The sequence below is a fragment of the Rousettus aegyptiacus genome, unplaced genomic scaffold, assembly GCF_014176215.1.
Source record: "Rousettus aegyptiacus isolate mRouAeg1 unplaced genomic scaffold, mRouAeg1.p scaffold_m13_p_10, whole genome shotgun sequence".
Lineage (NCBI taxonomy): Eukaryota > Metazoa > Chordata > Mammalia > Chiroptera > Pteropodidae > Rousettus > Rousettus aegyptiacus.
Window position 1 is genome coordinate 92927684 of NW_023416285.1, and position 22979 is coordinate 92950662.

At 35.6% G+C, this 22979-nt stretch overlaps 1 protein-coding gene across 1 annotated transcript in view; it reads right to left on the bottom strand.

Moving 5' to 3' along the window:
- Positions 1-22979, bottom strand: part of CDC123 (cell division cycle 123) — a 44321-nt gene that overhangs the window by 7089 nt on the left and 14253 nt on the right. Inside the window, exons 7-10 of the mRNA XM_016134442.2 lie at positions 11422-11470; positions 7705-7780; positions 6208-6330; positions 5279-5307 (exon numbers count right to left, since the gene is read on the bottom strand). Coding sequence (XP_015989928.2) covers positions 5279-5307; positions 6208-6330; positions 7705-7780; positions 11422-11470 — 277 coding nt within the window. The remainder of the gene's footprint in view (positions 1-5278; positions 5308-6207; positions 6331-7704; positions 7781-11421; positions 11471-22979) is intronic.

Consider the following 22979-nt stretch of genomic DNA (forward strand, 5'->3'; position numbering starts at 1 on the left):
CCCCAAGAACTGAGAAAAATCATCATCAATATGAAAGTTAACATAAAATAATCAGTGTTAGACAATTGGCTAAAAATCTAGAAAAAGATGAAGTTGGATCCATATCGCATACTAAGACAAATGCCAAATAGATAAAAGATTTAAATGTAAAATAATAAATCATGAAAGACCTAGAAAGAAAAATGCGAAGGTATTTTTTTAATTATGACTCAAATTCATAAGTCATAAAATAAATAATATATTTGATCTTTATAGCAAAAGACTAATAAACTAGGGTAATCCCAAAAGCCAAGTCTCTACAATATATTAAGTTCCTATATTTCGAAAGAAAATAAGACCAAAAATAGGAAAGACATGAAGCAACAGTTCGCAGAAATGAATCTTTAGTACATGAAAAGATCAACTAAATCCTCACTGATAATACAAAAAATAGAAAGTTAAATTATACCGAAACATCATTTTTCATCTACCAAAACAACAAAAAAGCCCAAGAAAGTCTGTCCACATACTCTGTGGACAAGCTTTGAGGAAACATCCAGGCACACTGCTGGTGGGATTACATGGCATAACTTCTACAGAGGACAGACTGCAATATATGTCAAAATCACAATGCATTCGGCCTTTCGAGCTAGCAGTCCCACTTCTGGGAATTTATCCTGTAGACATGCTTGCACAGCACATGTATGAAACAACAAGTGCATGGGATGTTCACCACGGCACAGTCTGCAAAAGACGAGAAACCCTTTATGTCTTCACTGACGGGGGAGCTGCTAAACAAAGCATACAGTGCACCCACATGACAAAACACTACGCCATTTTCAGAAGTTGAAAAGCTCTCTAAGATACTTTGCTTTAAAAAAAAAGCAATGTGCAGAATGTATATCACATGCTAACTACTTGTGTAAGAAAGGTAGAAAAAAATAAGTACATCACTTGTTTTTGTACCATGAAATACTGGAAGGATGTATAAGAAACTAATAAAAGTAAACCTGAAGGAGAGTAGAGGGTCAGGGGTAAGAGCAAGACTTTCCATGTACATTTTCACACCGGTTTTACTTTTGAACGATGTAAATGTATTACCAATTAAAACTAAAAAATAATTGCGTAGATTTGCAGAGCAGTGTTTGCCAGGGGCCAGGGTGCAGGGAGGGTCACAGGGACTTTCAGGGAGTGATGGAGTAATTCCACACCACCAATTCAGTGGTCACACAGCTGGATGTGTTGTCAAAACTCACAGAACTATAGGCTAAAAAGGATGAATTTTACTCTATGTAAATTATATCTCAAAAAAATCTAAGCAAAAAAAATCGGTGGTTTTAAATGACTGAAAATATAAAGAAATCAAAACCCTAAGATACAGGATACTATGAAAATAAGGATAGGCAGATTTGAAAATTAACCAAACAGATTTGAAAATTAACCAAACATAAAAGCTTAGTAAATAGGTTAAATATAGCAGATTAGACATAGTTAAAAGAGAACTAGTAAACTGGAAATTATATCTGAGAAAATTACTCAACATAATACAGAGACAGAAGTGGAAAATGAGAAGTCAAGAGACACAAGGATAAAGTGAGGAGCCCCAACATCCTTGTAAACAGAGTTCCCAAGGCAAAAAGACAGAGAAGGAAGAGGCGATACTTGAAAAGAGAGCTGAGAATTCTCCCTAATTAATAAAGGGAAGGAATTCTTAGACCTGGACAACATAACCCTAGGAAAGAGAAGAGAAGAAAAGAAGACGAACAATAACAGAACGGTGTCTTCAAAATGCTGAGGCAACAGAACTGGTCAACTCAAGATTCTACACCCAGCTAAGCCTGTCATCAAGCACGAGGCTAAACAGAAGCTTTTCCAGCCAAGGGCTGCGAGAATTTACTATAAAAGCACATACTACTCGAAGAATTGGATCCAGAAAGCAGTGAGAGGCAAGAAGCAGCGGTGAGCTAAGAAACTGGACAGCAAGAAAGTGTGACTAATTGGGGAGTATAAACACAAAGTGGAGCTAAAAATCAGAGATCACATGGAAAACAAACTGGGGGCTGAGAACTGGTGTTCAAAGGCCCTTGAAGGGGCTGCAGGAAGTGAAACTTCAGAGCTTATTAAATATCCATTTTAAGATTTAATGGAGTCTACGGCCACACTACCCTGAACAAGCCCGATCCTGTCTGATCTTGGAAGCTAAGCAGAGACCACCTAGGAAAAACAGGTGCTATAGGAGTAAATAATAAAAAATAAGAGATTGTTAGATTACAAGGTCCTTGCAATCTGTGAGGTCAACCAAGGGTTGCCTTGTCTAAAAAAAATAATAATAAAAGATTTAATGGTAACTACCAAAATAATAAAACTTTAAAATTATTGGGGGGGGGGGCAGGATGAGAGAACAAAGAAAAACCAGTAATGTAAAAGAAGACAAAACGTATACAAAAGAAAAGCAAATTGAAACTCAGGATGGTGGAAAACATTAAATATCAAATATAATAAATACAAACTATACAATTAAAATCAGAAATTGTCAGTGATTAAAAAAACAAAACCAGTAATATGCTATTTGAAAGATACACACACATCTAACACCTAACAGCTAAGAAGAAAAAAACTGAAAAAGATAAATTCTAAGACCAAAAGAAAACTGTACCAACACTATCAATATGAGATGAAATGTATTTTAATGCCAAAAGCACAAAAGTATTATTAGAGATAGAGAGGGGGTCACTGGAAGAGGATGACAATTCACTGGGGAAACAGAATTATGATGAATCATAGCACTGGTGGAAAGATATCCTCAAAGTATAACACAAAAATAGACAGAATTAGAAAGCAAATGTTAACATAACCCTATTCAGTAATGGGTAAGCAAATAAAAAGATAAAAAAGATATAGATTTTTTAAGGTTTTAAAAAGATTTTTATATGGAACAGATTAAACACATACAAAAGTAGACAAAATAGTATGAAAAACCCCATGTACCCAACACGCAGTTTCAATAGTTACTTGTTGATCCCCATGGTCAATCTTGTTTTACCTATTTCCCACCCATACCCTCCAAATCTGTATTAATTTGAAGGTATCCTCAGATATCATTTCATTCATAAGATATAGAAGATCTTAACAAGATTATTAATGAGCTTAATTGAACAAACGTCTACAGAATACTTGATGCATAGAAATTATGCTTTTCTTTTTCAATCACACACAGAACAGTTATAAAAAAGTGATCAAGTTGCAAAGCCAATCTCAACAATATCAAAGACTCAAGATCTGACATATTCAGTCCATAAAGCAGTAATAATAACAAAACAGTAACCATAACCAGAAAGAATACATAAGGGGACCAGAACAAGCTTTCAAGTATCTAACGCAGGTATTCTAAATTCTACTGATACGTTAGCATCACTTAAGGAGCTTCTTACAGTACATATCCCCAGGCCTCGGCCCAGACCTACTGAACGGGTGGGCCATCGCTTTATATATATGACCTTAGAATATATCAACACTGAGTCGACTTGCCAACCTTAGTAAGAAAGAACAAACATCGAAATGTTGCCAAGCCCAAATATACTCAGTTATTTCATAAATGCTATGTAAGAGACCACCATAAAAGAAGAGTTAGTTTTCTATAAGAACAGTCATAAAATTATATATTTCAGAAAGCGCCTAAGAAATGGTCCTCCAAAATCCACCAACTGAATGCAAATGAAATGAGTTGTACATCATAGTTTAAATCTCTTCTCAGAAACTGTCAGGGTGTTTATACTGGCATGTTACTCACTTTAAAAACATGCAACGACTTTCAGCTGTGTAAGATCACAGCCATGATTACGCATACGTCCAGCTTCACTTAAGACGTGCAGACCTGGACATTTGCCACGGAACTGTTACGAGACTCTAGCAAATTCCAAATTTTCAAATGCCATTAAATATAATGGCATTAAAATATAATTGCTTCAGTTTCAAAATATGCAAAATGGGAAACAATAATACATACCTCACAGGGGCGTATGGATTAAGTGAGATACTGAATTAAATGAGAATAAAGTTTTTCTGAGCTGCACATTCAGGGCAAAAGGCAAGGCCCACTAACTGCTTTGCTCCAGCTTCCTACGAAGCCGGTTCCCTGCAGTGTTTCAGTCTTGAAGAAAAGTCCCTTGAGGCGGGGAGATGGTCTTGTTGCAAGCTTCCTGTGAGGAGCGTGGCATCTCACACAGCCAGGCTCTCTACAGACACTGGCTGCCCGAGTGCTGAGTCGTGGCCAGCGTCTGTGCGTCAGAAGCAGAGCCGTGACTAGAGCCCTGGGCTTCTGTCCATCGGCTCGGGCTTCTATCCACTCCATCACACTGGCTTCCCATCCTTTTTCTAAGGTTTGTTTCCACTAAGTTGAAACTGTGGTAAAAACATCCCTCTTGTTCACCACATCTCAATTTACAACTAACTCCTCTTTCTATTCCTCAATAGATGGCCTTGCGGAGAGGTGAAAACTGAGATAGTGATATCTTTTAGCTTAACGGAGGTAAAGAAACAGTTAACAGTTATTTAGGGACATGACCAGCAGGGCCAAATCCTTTTGTCCAAAAAAATGATCAAAAGCATCACTACAATGAGGCTGATGGGATGAGAAATATGTGGGTAACATTTGGGAACATATGGGCCACATATGTGGAGAACACACCTGCTGTCGTCTTCTTAACATTTAAGTCAATGAGCACTAATCACGGGACGTGCAGTGACCCAAATTTCTTTGAAAAGGCTCCACGTCTTGAGAGTAAAATCTCTGCTGTAGGATTTATTAAGTCGGGTTTTTTATTTTTTTCATTGTTTTCATCACTTTTAAGATTTAAAGAATAAATATATACTACTCTAATCCTCATCTTCAGCTTAAAGATAAAAGTGACTCAAATGATGCTACGCATCTTTTAGTTGACTAAAAATAATTATCTAAATATCAAATTACAAATTCCCGGCCACATTTAAGTGTGCAAACTGAACGATTTTAAGCAGGCCCAGACCCCTGGCAAAAGTGGGAAGTAGGACAGAAGGCAGCCATTGGCTATCTGTTAAATCAATGATCCCTACGCTTGTGATACATCATTATTAAAGAAATTATGCCTCCTAATGTTGAGTATATTTTAATGGCACATTCTTAACCACTGAATTTCAAACACTTGAGCTGGCTTGAAAAAATATTTTTTGAGAATTGGGCCCTTTACACACATAATGGCTATGTATTCCACTTAAGACCAGCCCTGATTTTAAAGCATAATCAAATACAGTTTCTACTTACCCTACTGTCTCTATATATATCGAATACAACTGTAAAAAAAGAAAAAAAACCTCAAAGTTAATAATTCCTACTTTCATAATCTGAGTGTCTCTTCTTAAAAATTAAAATGCCTTTTATTATTAGTTACTCCAACAGCAGACTATAGTTGACCTTGAGGACTTCCTGCCTCTAAATCTCAAAACTTCAGTCATAAAAAAGCATCTTGCTATGTTTTATTTATATAATTGTTTTCCTTTGTTTTCCCCAGCCATTATCCCTTATATTTAAAAATTCAAACCAAACACCGAGATCATCTCACCACTTCTCCATTATAAACAGGTTCAATGTACCAGTGAAAAAGCACCAATCACTTATTTGATGGAGAATGAAATGAATAAAATTTGTAGCAGGAAATTTTAGCTAGCTATTCTTATGACACGACTAATTTTTTGTTGTTTTTAACTTCAAATCTGCCACAGAACTAGGTTTGGCAAGTAGGAAAAATGTAAATCATAGCAGATATAATTTTAAGATGCATGAAAACTCTCGTACATAATATAATTTCAGTTCTTAAAAACAACTCACAAATGTTTACTTTTCATTTGATGCTAATCATTCAAATAAAAAATCTAGACTCTGGTAAATCATTCATTCAGTTAATTTAGTCCTAATAACAGAAGCATTTTGTCCTCTGTTGGTAGACATTTTAAAATGTATAATAAATTATCTAAAATGGCAGGAGGGAGAACTGTCTCAGTATTAAAAAGCGACTCTGATTAAATAAGTTAAAATTAACATGTAAACCATCAGCAATACCAAATAGTAACAGAGTAAAAATGCTTAAAATACAGTGCTTCAAATCCTTTTTTAAAATATGCAACATTGTGAAGTAAGATTCATTAACACTACAGATTTCATTTCATTTCACTGAATCAACAAAAAACACTCACAGTCTTCATCCAGGAATTTATACTGTATGTGTTTCTTGAAGAAGTCTTGTATGCATCTGCAAATCTCTTCTTTTTGTTTAGAAATATGATCGTAGTATTGTGTGTAGTCTCTTTGAGAAACACCTGAGTGGAAAATATTTTATATTCTGCTATTACACATTATTGTTTTCAAAAACATCAAAATGTGATTTAAATCTCCTCTTGAGAGAATCATTAAAGTAGATCAGAAGCCCAATCGGACGAACACTGATTGCATCATGTTATTCAGCATCTTATATAGATATAAAACTCTTAAGTTATGAGAAGGTTCATGTGGATAGGTGGATCCTTAAGTTACATATTGCCACGCACTCTCACTTAGAAATAGTAGTTACTTTTATTTAGTGTAATGGAAGGATTTGAAATCATAAAAATGCTTATAGTGTAAAATGAAAGAAGCAATTTTAAAGTCAATTGCTTTTCAGTGATTTTTTCCAATGAACTCTCTACACATTGGTATTCTTTTGCACTTTCTTTGGGAAAATAAAAAATATTCCTCACCATGTCTTCCATAGTCATGTTTAATTTCACAGAGGCAGTCTTTTTTTCTCGTTCATACATGCAACCCTGCCTTCACAAGACCAATGTTTCAGGTCATGCAAAAAGTGAACATTCCTTTCTTCAGAATGACTTGCTGATATTATTCTAAATACACGAAAGGGACTATTGCGATGACTCCCTCAATTTGCTCTAGGCCTAGGAGAAAGTTCTCTGTCCTGAAAGGATGTCTTCCATCCAATTCCTTAATCACGGGCCAACGTGACGCCCTTCATTAGCTGCACTCACAGTGCGGCTTTTTCAGGACTATCAAACACTCCGATAAATTCGAACACCTCGGGTCTTTTAGGTAAGCTAATAAATGTCAAGGTCAGATCACATTTCTCTTGGTTGAAGATAATTTTATTTCATGGAAAACATATAGACAAAAAAAGAGCAAATTATCTTCGATACTTAACTTGAATACATCATAGCAAACAAAATAATAACCTGAGAAGAAAATGGGTAGCTTTTAAAAAGTGGTACACATATCTGTCTACATCATTTTCTCTTGCTAGAATAATAAGCAGAGCTCCAATAACAGAAATAGAGGTTTAAAAACTTGGCTTCTCATGACGCTTAAAAGTAGTACATAGTAATACTTAGGACTAAGTTTCAAAGAGGAAGCAGGTAATATTAGACATATCTTGAACTAGGGAAGATAAAGACCTTCATTTTCATCTCCAGAATCCAAAGAGACATGATGAATTGACAATACTGTATTCTGTGGAAAATAAATATGACCTCGGGATCCTTGTAAATAAATGAAGCATTCCACAGGGTCAGTTCCAACTGGTTAGAGGACGCATCTGAGATAAAAACTGATTGTTATCTACGTCCTAATTACTAGAAATGTCCTTCCATCGAAAGCTTGTCTTCTTTTAACAATTACTTACAAGGGTTAAAAGAAACAAAACTCACCAATAAGCTTGTTTTCCTTGACAAAACATCGGAACTCAGCCCCAGGAATTAATTCACACCATTTTCGAAGAACAAGCTGTAGAAAAGGGAAAAATGTAACACAGCTATGTAACAAGAGGATATTTACTAGTCTAATAGACAATTTTATGCCAAGACTATGTATTAACAATTGCCATTTACCAAATGGTTTTAAAAAAGGCATCACAAAACATTCGTGACATGAGATGTTGAAAAGAGTTGGAATATACTAGTCTAATAAGTAGGAAAACCTGTGTTAAAACTATGATAAAATGCATCTTTGTCATTTCTTTAAATCACTTTGAGAGTCTCAACATGATACAGATCCCAAGGAAGATAAAATCGAATCTTATTGCTGCTGTGCTATAAGCTGCCCTGTGATTCATATGTTCTTCACTCTTTCAAAAATAGAATATTTTCAAATTATCTACCTTAAGCACCATTCTGTAATACGTACTCTGATAAAATTATTATTACAGTTTATCACAATGTATCACTATAACCTGTCTATGAAGTTCCCATTATTTTAAAGTAAACCAATTCCATCAGAGGCCCGAGTTATAAATGGGTTTTGTTACTGTAATTACTTAGTATACTCGTACACTATTGAATTGCCGAGATTTTGTAAATAGTATGGTTGACAAATGTATGCCTCTGAGTACTTTTTAAAAATGTTCACTGGAAAAATCTAGTCCTGTTCTTTTGAAGCATGAACTGTAATACATGGCTAGTGCCTCCAGCCTCCCTTAGGCTGGTACCCTGCTCTTTGCCCTTCAAGACCTGTGCGCTGGAGCCCCTCTGAATCCCCCACTGGGCTACGCAGCCTCCCTTCCCACATCCTGTGCTGCCCGCAGTTCCCTGACCATGACATTCTACAGTAAGCGCACACACACTTTAGTGCACTACAATAATTTGATACGTCTCTGTTGCCTACTAAACAATAACTTGCCTAAGGGCAAGGAACTGGGTCTTATTTGCCTCTGTGTTCCAGCACAAGTACATAATAGATAACAGGTGCTTAAGAAATGTGTGTCAAGTAAAACAGCAAATATGTAAAATAAGTAGCCACTAAAAACATGACATAAAAGAATATTTAATGAACTAGGAGAGTGCTCACACTATGCTATCAATGGGAAAAAAATAGTATACAAAGTACTTTATATAGTGTGTATATGTACACTCACACACACACACACACGCGCATACATATCTCAAGAAAGGGAGTAGAAGACCCAAATGCTAATACTGAGGATATATCTAGGTGGTAGATTCCTCATATTTTCTTGCATTCTTACATTTTGACAATAAGTTGCTTTTCTTTTCAAAACTGTACTGTCAAAATATGCCTCAGAAATTTTAAATGCACTGATTTCAATTTTCATCAGTGTGTTCAAATCTTTTAAAATAACCTAATTATTAAATGATGAACCCCAAACCAAAACATTATACTGTTCTTATCTTTTAAGAGCTGATACTGGCATACATATTTTGTATGGCTATTGTAATTTTTATTTAAGCAAAAAAGAAATAATACTAATATTAAATTTTTATAAAATTTGTATAATCTTTATCGAAATGTTTTAGGTGTTACATACATTGTGGTTCACTAAAACAATACAAAAGGACAAAAGGTGACTCTTCATCCAATCCCTTTGACTTTCTCCTCAAAGACAACCAATGCTGCCAATTTCTTGTATATCTTTCCAGAAGTATTCCATGAGTATATGAACATACAGTGTGTGCTTTTATATATATATACATACACACACACACACACATACACGGACGAGAACACACAATACATAGGATTCTGCTTGTAACTTTTTTTATCTTAATTTCTCTACAAAAATCATCTTCCTAGGCTTTTAAAAGTGAGTTTTAAACCCTATACGTTAACATGTTGATGGGATAATCCTCAAAAAGCAATATAAGAGCAAACTGCTGGTGAAATAAATCTTGGGGGTAAATAATGACATCTCTATAAAGAGTATGCCTCAGGGTAACGCTAGAGAAATCATCTTTTTCACTTTTGTGTTTCCGGCACAAAGTAATACGACATAGCAGGAGCTTAACAGATGTTTGTTCAGAAAAACAACAGACAAGATTATATGTGTGTGTGTGTGTGTATACACACATAAATAATGTTATAAAAAAGTTTACTCACCTGGGGAAATGCTCACATTATGCTATTAAGTAAAAAAAGCCCTCACGAACAGTATGTAAAAATCTCAATTACAACCGCTTAAAGATCTAGTAATTGTTTCGTAGCCTGGAAAACAGTAAATTAACTGTCTCATATACGGTATAACTGCAGAAGATATGCCAATACGTACACTCTACATACTAAAAATTACTTGATACACTGAGTCAGTGGACAAATTTTGAAAGCATGTGTATATACAAAGGTGACTAGAAGCAAGTAGACAAAGAAGAACATCTTTAAAAGATCATTGTACTAATTCTAAATGGTAGTATAAATCCAAGGATGTAAATGTTTTGCAACTATGGAACAAGGATGGCCATCTTCTCTTCAACAAATTAGGAGCTCTCAAAGTTTTCAAAAGTACTGCATTTTGATAAAGTGAGTGCAAGAAGAACCAGGAGTAGCAATAACCTGGAATCAACGTTTAAAAGAAAAGTGTGTTCCAGATTCATTTCTAACAGTTGAGGAGCAGTTAAGTTGCATCCAGGAACACTGTCCATTTCAGGGTGTGGGGGGAGGTGGGTGGTGGTGGTTGGTGGTGTGTGTGTGTGTGTGTGTGTGTGTGTGTGTGTAATTTGATGTAAACCTTCAACCTAGCAAAGTATGGAATAAAAATTTGGATTTGCTATGCTTACTTCTAATAAAGTCTTTCACTAATTATTCTTATATCTGCATGTAATTTGTAAAATGAGTGAACGACATTAAAAAAAATAGAAAGGTCCACTGGTCTTAAGTACTAAATGGTGATGACTAATCTTCCTCTATACCAGGTTAACAAACCTTACCCAGGTTAAACTGGGTGGTGAGTATAAAGGTGTTTGTTTTAAAACAAAATATGTATATTCTGTAGTATAGTCAGCCCTCTGTATCTGCAGGTTCTTCATCCTCAGAGTCAATCAAATGTGGATCAAAAATGTTCCCCCGAAAATGTGACATTTTTCCTGACATGTACTATATAGTTGGGCCTAGGATGCTCTGAGTCCATACTGAACATGTACACCTTTTTTCCTGTCATTATTCCCTAAACAGCACAGTATGACAACTATTCATAGAGCTTTTAGTATATGTGCTGCCAAAGCGAGCAGTATTTATATAGCATTTACATTACATTAGATATTATAAGTAATCTAGAGATGATTAAAGTATGAGAGGTTGTGCATAAGTTACATGCAAATCGTAAGCCACTGTATAAGGACTTAAACATCTACGGATTTCAGTATCTGTGGGGGGTCCTGGAACCAATCCCCCACGGATATTAAGGGACAATTGTATGTAATATAGTGTACGTATAGTATATATATTTTTCTATATAAATCTATTATAATATACATTTTTATATTTATATTTCATAAATTTTAAAATTCAATGAGCCCAGATTCCTGGAGCAATTAATCTAAAATTCACTCATTTCACTTAAGAATAGCAATTTTCAATACATCTTTATCCAGGAGTATCAACTTCATTAAGATTAAAAAAATAAAAATAAAATTTCTTACCTCATATTCCATACAAGGGTCTGGGGAGTCATCAGTACAATGGATAAATCTTTGAGGGGACAAAAAAAAAAGGCAATTCAATATTTTTATACTGGTGTCAGTTTATGCACACGCGTTACTTACATTACCATGAGATTAAGCCTGCGGAAAGAGGAGGCTGATTTGACTTCATTGAACATGTATTAAGCACTACTGGATGTCAGGCACGACCTTGGGCTCCCTGAAGTATTGTCGGTCCTTAAACCATGTGAGCTATTTTTCTATCTCTATTTTTCTATCAAACGAGAAACTGAGAAACAGAAAAATTTAGTGGCCAAGGAAGGGCTATAACTCCAAGTGTCTAACAGCAGATGCCAAAGGAAGCCGGGAGGGAACTGCCGATTTTCAATTCTCATTGCGCTCTTCTTTATGGCTGAACTAGATATGTCCATAGACATCAACTCTGCCATCTAACGCCAGATGGAGTTAATCTAATCCTTATCCCACACGCCACTTAAAAAAGTATTTGACAGAATTATTCATTCCTCCATTAAGGATATTGCTTCCCCCCCTTTAAAAATCCTGTTTCAATTTTTCATGTCATTTATTAAATGTCTACTTATGCCAAGGCCTGGCTAAGCACTGGGACTGCTAAATGATTAATAAGAGTCCTTGTACTTGAGGTTAGTAGATGAAGAATTTCAAAACATTAGAAACAAAAATATTCTGACAGCACGAAGGAAGAACTGATTAGCATTGTTGTGGCGGGGCAGGGGCAGGGTGGTCAAGGCTTCACTCACAGGAAGAGAGGGGTCTGCGTTTAAGGCAAAGGAAAGTGTGTGCTAAGGCAGGGAGGGAAGCCACGACTGCCACACAGAAGTAGCGGAGGTCAGAACTGACGGAGCGTAGAATGCAAGGGGAGAACTGCCGAAAGGAGTTTGGAGAGAAATTTTGGACAAGGAGTCTCCAGATCACAAACACGTGAGGGAGACTGTTTCATCTGGGCTTTAGCAATGCTTTGGCAATGGCACGGGACAGCTTGGGGGACGGGTGGCAAAGTGAGAGGCAGAGAGGCCAGGTGGAAAGCTTGTTGAAACAGGCCAGGGGGCAGGCGAGGGCCTAACTAAGGTGGTGCGAATGCACAGGGAGAGGACAAGCACACGTGAAGGTATTTCGGAGGCAGTCGGTACTGCTTGGGGACTCACTGAAAATGAGGGATGAGGGACAGAGTCCATAATGGCTCTGGGTGTCTGGCTTTGATGACTTGCTGGATGGTGGTGGCAAAGCCACTCACTAAGGCAGAGGAAAAGCGGGTAACATGGGGTAAGGAAGAGATGGGAGACAATCATATTTAAGTGTGCAGAGTTGGAAACATCTTGGGAGAACCACATAGAGATGTCTAGTGAGCAACCAGAAACTCAGAACACAGGGAGGCACTGAAGATAACTATCAGGAAGTAATCATCATATGAGCATAAGAGCTAAAGTCAGAAAAGCAGAAGAGAAAACCTCCCATAGAGGACAGACTCCTGGGGAACAATGACAATTAAAGAGTGAGCAAACTTGCAGTTGAGATTTTTATAACATAAAACAAAATAATACCTTTAAAGATGTCTTAAACCAATTCACAAGTAAAACTGAGTTTGAAAAGCTTTTCAGTTTCTCTGAACATTTAATTCTCTGTAATCATTTATGATTAATACTATAAACAGCAGCAATTCTGATTGATTTGGTTGGCCAAAATCCTCAGAAATGAGAACTTTAAACCCTACAAATAGAGGCAAGCCTGTAGGCCCAATAGCTAAAAATCACTGCTAAAAAAGAAAAAAAAAAAAAAGATCTACCATTAACCAAATCCTACTTCCCTAATGTAATATGGATTTTCCAAAAGAACAATTTGCAAAACTTGTTTTTATACATTCAAGCACACACTGGTGCTATTTTAAGACCTCATTTTTTGTTGGAACGAAAAATCCCTCGCTTCAAATCAAACTAATTTAATGGTATGTTACCCTGAGGAGTTATAATCTAAAACCACAAAACTAGCTTTTAATTTACTTAAAAATTTTTTAAATAAAAATTAATCTCATATTGTTTTATGTTGATCAAAATTAAGCAAAAATAAAGTTTTGAACTGTTCATTTAGGAAAACTATGCTTGGATACATAGCCTGTACAGAGACAAGTGGAACATCCTGGATCTCTACTTCTATACAAAGGAAAGGGGAAAAATGTTCCAACAAATATAAAACAAAATAATGGGCAGAGAATAAAAATAAAGCAAAACAAAACAAAAAAAAACAGGCCCTTGAGCTCTGTACTAGCATCATCTGATCTCAGAAAAGGCCGGATCTGAGCTGCCCCCGCAGTTAACTGGTAGATGGAATTAGGTGATTTCTGAAGTTTCCTGTGCAAACTTGTTCGCAGCTTGCCAGGCCCCCTTTCCTTCCCTTTGTCTTTGTTTTCAGTCAACCACCTGACCTGCGCACTGAATCTCAGGATGTTTCAGAGCTTTTACAACACAAGTTTGAAAATGAGTATACATTAGAATGGACCTGGGTTGTTTTTTCAAAATACATTCCAAATGGAGACCAGACACATATATGGTGGATAAGGTGACTCTGAGGAGTGTCCCGGTCCTAAAACTGTAAGAGGCTTGGGGGAAAATGGACGTGAGATGCCTGTTGGCCTGCTCTAGGCCTCTTGAGTAGATCTGCACTATTCTTGGGGAAATGAAAAAGCAAGGAAAAGGGAGAAACATCTGGTCTGAGCAGCCGGAAGCCCAAGCATGGCCTTCAAACCAACGGTTTCAGCTAGAAACAGGCTCACCTAAAGTCACCACAGTATTCAGCAATTTTGCAGCTACTACAAAGTGGCCACTTTGAATAAAATCTCCAAATTTGTGGCTAATTTAGACAGATTCTAAATCCTTGATCATTTCAAAAGATTCCTTCATCTCTATTTTAACAGCCTGAACATTTTAATTAGTAAAAATGCTAATTATTTTACAAATTCCATTATAAAAGTTCATGTTAGTCTTAAAACATTTACCTCTACTTCTTTTTAAATTCTAAATGAAAACTATTAAAAATCCATATTATAGTTTCAAGGATAAAATATTTGGTAAAAGAATTTTTCATAAGAGAAAAAAATGTTCACAACATAGTATACTTTTAAACAATAAAAAGGTCACAGAACTATACACATATCAGTTTCATTTTTACAACATACAAGGAAAAACCTAACACAATAAGTAGGTTTAATAATGGTTCTTCTCTAGCCGTGACTGTTAATTCTGCTGCTCATCTGTAGTACTGACAATACTGTACTTATCAAATCAAATATATATTACTTTTATTCTGAGGAATTCAAAATACATCATATTTAAATTTGAGGAAATTAAAAATGCATAAAAGTACAAAGGGCATATATGTTACTTTCATAACAAGCTAATTCAAGTTTACTTTAAAAATTAATATTTTAGCTTCTGATTAACCGATAGTTCATTATCATGATAAAACTGAAGTAACTGCCTATTCTTGCTTAATTTAAATGTATCTAACAGATGCAAAAGAGCTGGAAGGAGAAAAATGCTAAAGGAATTCAAAAACAAAAAATAACACAGCACTATCTTATTGGTTAATGTAGTAACAGAACGACTACCACTTTCATTTTTGAAATGTGATTTCTAACTATGTGGGAGCCATATTTTTTTGTAAATCTGATAATAGAGCACAATTCTTATAAACATAGTATTCTATGAAAAACAAGATAGATTAAGGTTCTTTAATTATTTTAAAAATAGTACAGGAAAATCAAAACTAATGATTCTAAAACCTAGGTCTTCATTATCCCATTTCTTTAATGTTTCTATATTCCTACAAATATTGATTTCAATCTTTGGCTGCTACTTTCAATCCTCTTATTGCTATTTTAAAACAGATAAACATTTCAATACATATTTGCAGTCTACTGTCTTCTAACATTTTTTAAGTGTTGATTGGTTTAACATTTCATGTTATTTTAAAAACTTGACTAGTTTCAGAAGGTAGAAGTGAGAACATATGTGCCATGAGAGATTACTGTACATGGCTTTTTCGTACTAAGATGACTAACCAGATGGTTAAGTACCGTTCCTGAAAGAGGAGGAGAGCCACCTAGTAAAGACCGCATATCAAGGTCAACTGTGCCGTCTTTGGGAGCTCAGTCAAAATACTGCAAAGAATGTTGTGTGTGGATATTTAGATTGCATTTACATTCTGGAAGTAGTTTTACAAAGCAAAACTGAGTGAGATAATTAGAGTACGAACAACATTTAAATTTTTACAATATTTTTATAAACTAATGGTCCTAAAATTCCAGGTTAGACAAAAAAAAAAAAAAAGAAAAGAAAAAAAAACTTAAACCAGGGCTATTTACTACATTGATACTTGTGGAAATAATACTAGCAGAAAATGTGAGTACCCTAATGGAAAACAAAGAAATCTCTTCATCCTAAGGAATTTTAAAACATTTGTATCAGTCCCTTCAGTGACTGAACCAAGAACAAAGCAAAGATGATCCCAAAAAGTGCCTCTGAAAAGGAGAAAAAAAAACTGATTCTCTCATTTCCAAAAATAATATTTTCATAATTGTCAAAAGAAAGCAGTATCTCAGAGACATAACAGCAAGTCACCAATGAAAAAAAAAAATAGAGAGAAAGAGTACAGGGTTGTTAAATCTATGCTAGCTTTTGTTTCTATGCACACATAAGCAAAATTAGGACACATTTTCAAATTCCAACGCAGCATATAATATAAAGTTCTAATACGTTATAAATTTATCAGTAAAAAAATGTGACAATTAACACTTCCCCTGTTTTAACTCAACAAATAAGTCTGGAAAATTTGTTTGATTTATAAAATAATATGAAATCATTTGAGACCACCTCGGAATTTGGGTAGCTGTTAGAATATTTCTAAAGTCTAACTAAAAATTAATCTAGATCCTAGATTCATAAGTTTCCTACCTAAATGAGAAGCAATACAGACATCAGCTCCACATCCATCTCCATCCTCCGGTGCCTCAGGCACTTCCCGGCAGAGACAGAGCTTCATGAAACAATATTTCTGCTGAAAAATCTGCTGACAGGCTTATTGCTGTATCCTTCCATATAATTTGCCTTATCTCTCTGGTTGTTTTCTCCTAAGAACTCTCATCTTGGTGACCTGCAATAATACCACAATGCTTCCTACTGAGATCCCTGTGTTTCTTAAATAGATATCTGTGTCTTTTATTCCTTCTTGAACATTCTCAATCACTTTCTCTTTCAATACGCCTCTCCAATCCTCATTTCCTCTATTCTTTCCTTTTTGAACTCCTAATATAGATATGTTAAACTTTCTCATTTTATCCAGTATATTCCTTGACTCCAGAGTTGTTGATTCATTATCTTTCTGTGCTGCATTTTGGGTAATTTCCTTAGTTCTCTTATTCAGATTACTAATTACCTTCTTCAATTATGTCTTATTTGCACAGGTAATTGAGTTTTGAATTTTAAAAACCGTATTTTTCATTGCTAGAGCTATGTTTGCTTTTTTCCTAATAACTTCTTCTAAGAGTTTTAATTTTTTTATGAGTTGGATTGAGACATTTACTTTATCTTGTAGGCTTATTATGTCAAACTCGAATAGCTCTACTCCTCTTGTCTGCAGTCTGATCCTGAAGCGTGAGGTAGACTCCTCACCTGTTTTGTTTTCATCGTGAGCACGGATTCATTGGGACGTTTTCTTTGTGCTTGGGGTGTGAGAGTCCTTTCAGAGCACTTTGTATTTGCATCTTCCAGGTGCTTCAAGGGCGAACCTAGTCCAGGACTGATTTTTATGTTAATTTCTTAGTCTGGGAGTTCTCCACCCAGGCAGGTGGTTTACATTTTGTACTCCGAGTTCATTGTGCAACACAAGCCTGAGTTTTAAACTTAAAATCAAAGCAAAACAAACAAAAAAAGCCCGAAGCCCGAGCAGTTTGTCCTGTTTCCTCGGCTCTGTGCCATGAGTGAAGTTTCCCCTCATTCACCCTTTACTGAAGGCACACAGGGTCTCTTTCCCAGTTCCTCCCCTTCATTTTGGCTTCGGGTTTGGGCTCCTGCCTCTCTAAAGGTATTAAAACCTAAGCTCCTTATCAGTTCTGACAACCACCGGGAAAGGCTTGTCCCAATCCGCCTTACATTTCTTGTACCTGGGTCGCCTTTTGTTTTTTTGTGAATTCAGCTATGCATTTACATTTTTATGTTATATTTTTATATATTGCCCAGCATGTCAAGATGTTTGCAACAAAAGATTTTTCTAGTTATCTTAGCTTGCCATTTAGCTAAAACCAGACATTAATGGTTTCTTATTTAATTACAAATAAGAACATTTGAATTTCATTTGAAGATCTTTGCCAATCTAAACAGTCTAGCTATAATTAGCACTTAATAGGCATTTTCATGCATACCTGTAAGCATATTTTTAAATATAAATCTACTTTTTACAATGTTTTCGGGGGTATTTTATATTAATTTCGGAATTCTGAAATTTGCAACAAGGTAGCAACAGAAGATAGTATTAAATTAAAGTTAATGACTTACAATCTAGGTCAAAAGGATGTTATGTTGAATTATAAACTCGTAATTCTTTACTATGATTGAGAAAAAAAAACAAAGATCTACTCTGATAAAATCTACTATGAAATTATGCTAGTAGTACATTTTCATCCATTTTGAAATTAGCCAAGAAATTTGGAGAGTAATGTCCTAGATCCAAATTTTAAAAAAGAGGCAAAAATTCTTAAGTCAAAATCTGTGAGAGCTGTGCTTAACTACTAGCACTGATGACTGATAGGAGTGTCACCTTTTTCGTCTTATTTCTACCCAAGCTACTTCCCAAATTACTTCAACTTAAATAAGATGTTCCTGCCAGCCAAACAGTCTTATTATATAAATAAGTATATTCGTTATGTCCTAAACATGTCATAAGATTGCCATACTTTTCTCTGTGAACTTCAAAACTATGATCGACAGTTTTCATCATGCTGTTCCAAATATCTCACCCATCAAAGGAGAAGAAATGTAACACATCCAACTATAAGGATGCACGTGTGTGGAACTAGGGGAACATGAACCAAATGCGCTGTGATGAGCTGTGCTAAAACTAAGAAATGCTGTGCAAGAAAATGCTGGACGGAGGCTGAAACAAGAGGGCTCTAGTGAAAAACATGTAAGTTGAAGACGAATCCAATTTGTTGGGGTAAGGTGTGAGATTCGAGCACTGGTGGTAAGGTTTACAGTATTATCCACTCAGATGCTATAGTTCTGTCTCTACTTTGGGGAGGAGTGAGGGGGAGAGAATCACAGTATTAGTATATTTTGAGAATAATATGTATGTGAATTTACTCTAGACAGTTTAGGGATTACCTAAATCCATTGACTGAGACCACAATTTTTATCAGTAATGAGAAAACGTGATCATTAAAGCTTTATATAAAGTGGCAGAAAAGAAAATCATGAATGCTTTAAAGTGGCATACTGCCCTAGGTATTTACTAGGGCACAATCCTCACTGATAAGCTTTTCAAAAAAGCTGGAAGGTTACAACATTATACCTCACATTAAATCACTCCTAAGTATAAGAAAAAAATTTTAAATCATGAACAGAAAATGAAGAAAAATACAGAGCCGGGGGAAAATTAAGCATCAAAGTTCTGGTAGTACAGCTTTTCTGGCTCACCAGGAACCAAGATAAGAGTTCTGGAACATAGATTCCGTTTCTTTAGATTTCACTGGTGGCAGAAAAAATAAATAAAAGGAAAATGATAATGAATTAAGGGTGGTTAAGTGTGCTCATTCTAATTTTCATAGAATTTTTCTTCAAAAAGAGATAAAATATACTATCTTACGTTAAAACATAAAGCAGAAAAATTGCCATCTAAATAAATGGGCCTTAAAAATCACAAGGTAAAGGTTAAGTCCAACTTCCATAGAAAATTTGACTCTTGAAACTGCTGCTGAATTTTAGGATTAATATCTAAGTTTGAGAGGGGAAAAAAATGTATAAAAATTATGCTGAACATAGCTGAGTTTAAATTACTAAGACAAGTGAAATTTGCTGACCTCTAGTCAAATCTATCTCTTTCTCTCACAGAAATAATGGATTAATTTTTCACTAACTCAGCCCTTTCTTCTAAATGCCAAGTGACTACCAGATTTTTTTCTTGCCTTGGCCTACTAAAGTGATACTTAATGAAGTAATTAATGAAAGCAGCCTTGTGAGTCAACAAGTCTAATCACGTACAATGTTTATATCTGGGCAAATAATTCACTCAGCAAGTATAATGTAGCCACATTATATTAAATGTGTCTTATTTCAACTTCCACTTTTTAAAGCTTATATACAGTAACCATCTGAGGAACAGGCTGGGGGCGGGGGGATAAGAGTACTTAATATTCTGTATCAAATTACAATGGTGACAGACAGTACTGATGGTCTACCCTCTAGCTATGCCCAACCTGTCTCCTTGCTAACCGAACTGTGACTGTTCAATCAAGCACCTTTGTTCTGAGGTCCCTCCTTACTCCCAGGGATGCACGTGTGGACTGATCTCAAGGCAAGGGCCTGGACCGGCAGCATCAGGATCACCAGGGAACATGCTGGAAATTATATTCGTGGGCCCCACTCCTGAATCAGAAACTCTAGGGGTGGAAACAGTAATCTGTGTTTTATCAAGTTCCCCAGACGATTCTGATGTGCGCTAAAGTTTAAGAGCCCCTGGTCTAAACCAATCGCGGCATTTCTGTTCCCTCTGCCAGCTCCTGGATTAAGCTGAGTACCTGTGTGACAAATGGGCCTGAGAGGAAGTCTCCTAGGAATCTTCCAGAATGCTTTACTTGTTCACAGACAGAGGAGACTGAGAGGATGTATACCCACCCCTCCTATTTTTGATTCAGACGTATCATGCCTTCATGTGATACCTGAAACGGTAGCAGCAATTTTGTACCCATTAGGTGACAAACCCAAACACCAAACACCAAATGAATATAGCCAAGGACTACGGCAGGAAAAGACTGAAAGAGCCTGGATCCCCCGTAACCAGACAAGATGCTGAATTAACCCTAGAAATACCCCATCTGTAGACTCCTTGTTAAATAATAATATTCTTTAAAACCATGTATGTGTAACCTTTGATTGGTCTCCTGTTAATTTGCAATCCTGATTATAAAATCTTCCTTTTTTCAAGGCAAGCTCCAAAATAGTATAAACAATATAATCTCACTTTCATATTACATAATTTCATGCAAATCACATATAATTATATATTATAATATTCTACAATATTTTATTCTGATATTTTCATTTGAAACATTTAGAAAAGGAGGAATTTATAACTTTATTAAAGTGAAAATACACAGAACATTTAGAATGATGTTACTGAAATTATATTATGGTTTTGTTTCTACTCACCAGCTTATGGCAACAAGATACTGAACAGATTTAGACTTCAATTTTCTAACTGACAGAAGGTAAGAGTCAGATTAAAACACTGATATGATTCTGTCCAATTTAAAGAATTATACTTTCAATTTAATCTTTAAAGGGTCCTGAAAGGCCTCTGTGATAAAAGTTCATCTTTCATTACAGGTTCTATCAGTAAGGATTTTTAAGTAGTAACTGGACTTATTAACTATTAAACAGCTGAACAGTGCCAAACATTTCCAGAAAAGGATGACACAGCAGTGCGGCCTGGCCGAAAGCTGGGTGCCGGTGTCGGCTTCTGCCAACCCCCAGGTGCTCACACGAGGGGGAGGGCGGCATTTGGTGGTAAACGCTCTTAATCCGAGGCCTCCAATTCACTAGCTGATTTAAATTCCTTGTTACATAAAAGTCAAAAATAACAAAATGTAAAACCACGGACTGGTATTTTTATCTCCCACTACAATCGTGGTTAAATTCATGTGTGACAAAGAGGGAAAGGTAGGTTAAGAGGAGGCAGAAGATATCTAAACTGAAAAGATGATTTAGAAAACCATCAACCACAGAGAATTAAACAAGATTTTTAATTATTTTTGGAAAGGAAAAGATGTCCTCATAGTCTCACTGCAACCGATATCAAAGGTACATAAAAATCCGTATCTGAAGAATTAACAGGTACAGAGTGTTTTTGAATTAACAGGGACAGAGTGTTTTTAATATATGTCAAGGCCTCTTTAAAGTAATAGATGTCAGAATGCTTTATAATGGGGAAAAAAAAGAGTCACAACTTCCTCTAACTAGGTTTCTCTTAGAATGAAAACGCTACTGCATTATCACTAAAACAAGGGCTACCAAACACCTAATTAACACCTGTGCCAACACACCCATAAAAGGTTGACAACCAAATGTCAAAATATGAAGCTTGTGTCAGTAAATGAACCAGAAATATCAACTCAGGTAAAATCCTTCTCCAATAAACTTTCAGTACAACCACACTCCTTAATTATTGCTTAACTTCATTTTCTTTAATTACTATAATACTTAAACCAAATGCCCAAGCTGCAGAACTCAGATGCAAGAGAGCTGATGCACGACTGACATGGAGTGAATTTATTTTTTTCTGCCAGGCTCCTCTTCAAAAAAAGATTGGAGGCCGCAAAGGGTGACTGGTCAGGGCAGACTAAACTGGATGAATGGGGAAGGAGTGGCATGTATATGCAATATTCTCATCCCTGTTTACCTCCTTAGTTCTTTGATTTTGTATGTTTTATTGTAGAGGTCAGTTTAAAGGCTGCTTTAACTGAGATAAGTGGTTTATTTAAGATGGGGTAGGATGAGAAATCTAGAAGAAAAGCATAAAGAGATCACCCATAGCTCAACAGTGCAAGTGTTCTCTGCATATGATGAAGACTGCAGAGTCAAGGCCTGTAGCTATAGAGTAATTGGCAAAGAAAGAAAAACATCAATTCCACTTCCAGAAATTTATCCTAAGGAAAAATTAGGAAAGTGCACAAAGATTTAGCTCAAGGATATTCACTGCAGAACTGTGAATAAGAATAGAGGACTGGTCAAACAAATTATGCTATCACTATTCAGTGAAATACTATTAAGGTAATTTAAAATAATGATGCATTTAAGTATTTAACAACATAAGGATGTTTGCTATATGCTGATAAGTGCAAAAGCAGCCTACTGAACAATATAAACTATATCATCTTGTTTTTGTTTTAAAAATTGGAGTATAGTTAGAGATAGGTATATCTGTGTTATATCTATGCACAGAAGTATATAAAACCGACTCTGGTGAGATCCTGGGTACTTTTACATTTTCTGTTTTTGTTTACCTACAGTTCCTAATTTTGTTTTTCTATGATAGCCATATACTGGTTTTACAATAAGAAGAAAGTTACCAAAATATTTATTGGGAAGATAGTAATTGTATAGCATTTATTGTAAAAGGAAAAGAAAGGTTTGCTTTAATATGCCCTTTGAGAATATGAAATAAACTTGTTGCATGATTTACAATAGTTCTAGAACTAACAGAATTTCACCGGTAGAAAAACTCTCACTAGGATGGAAACCACTGACTTGAGAGAA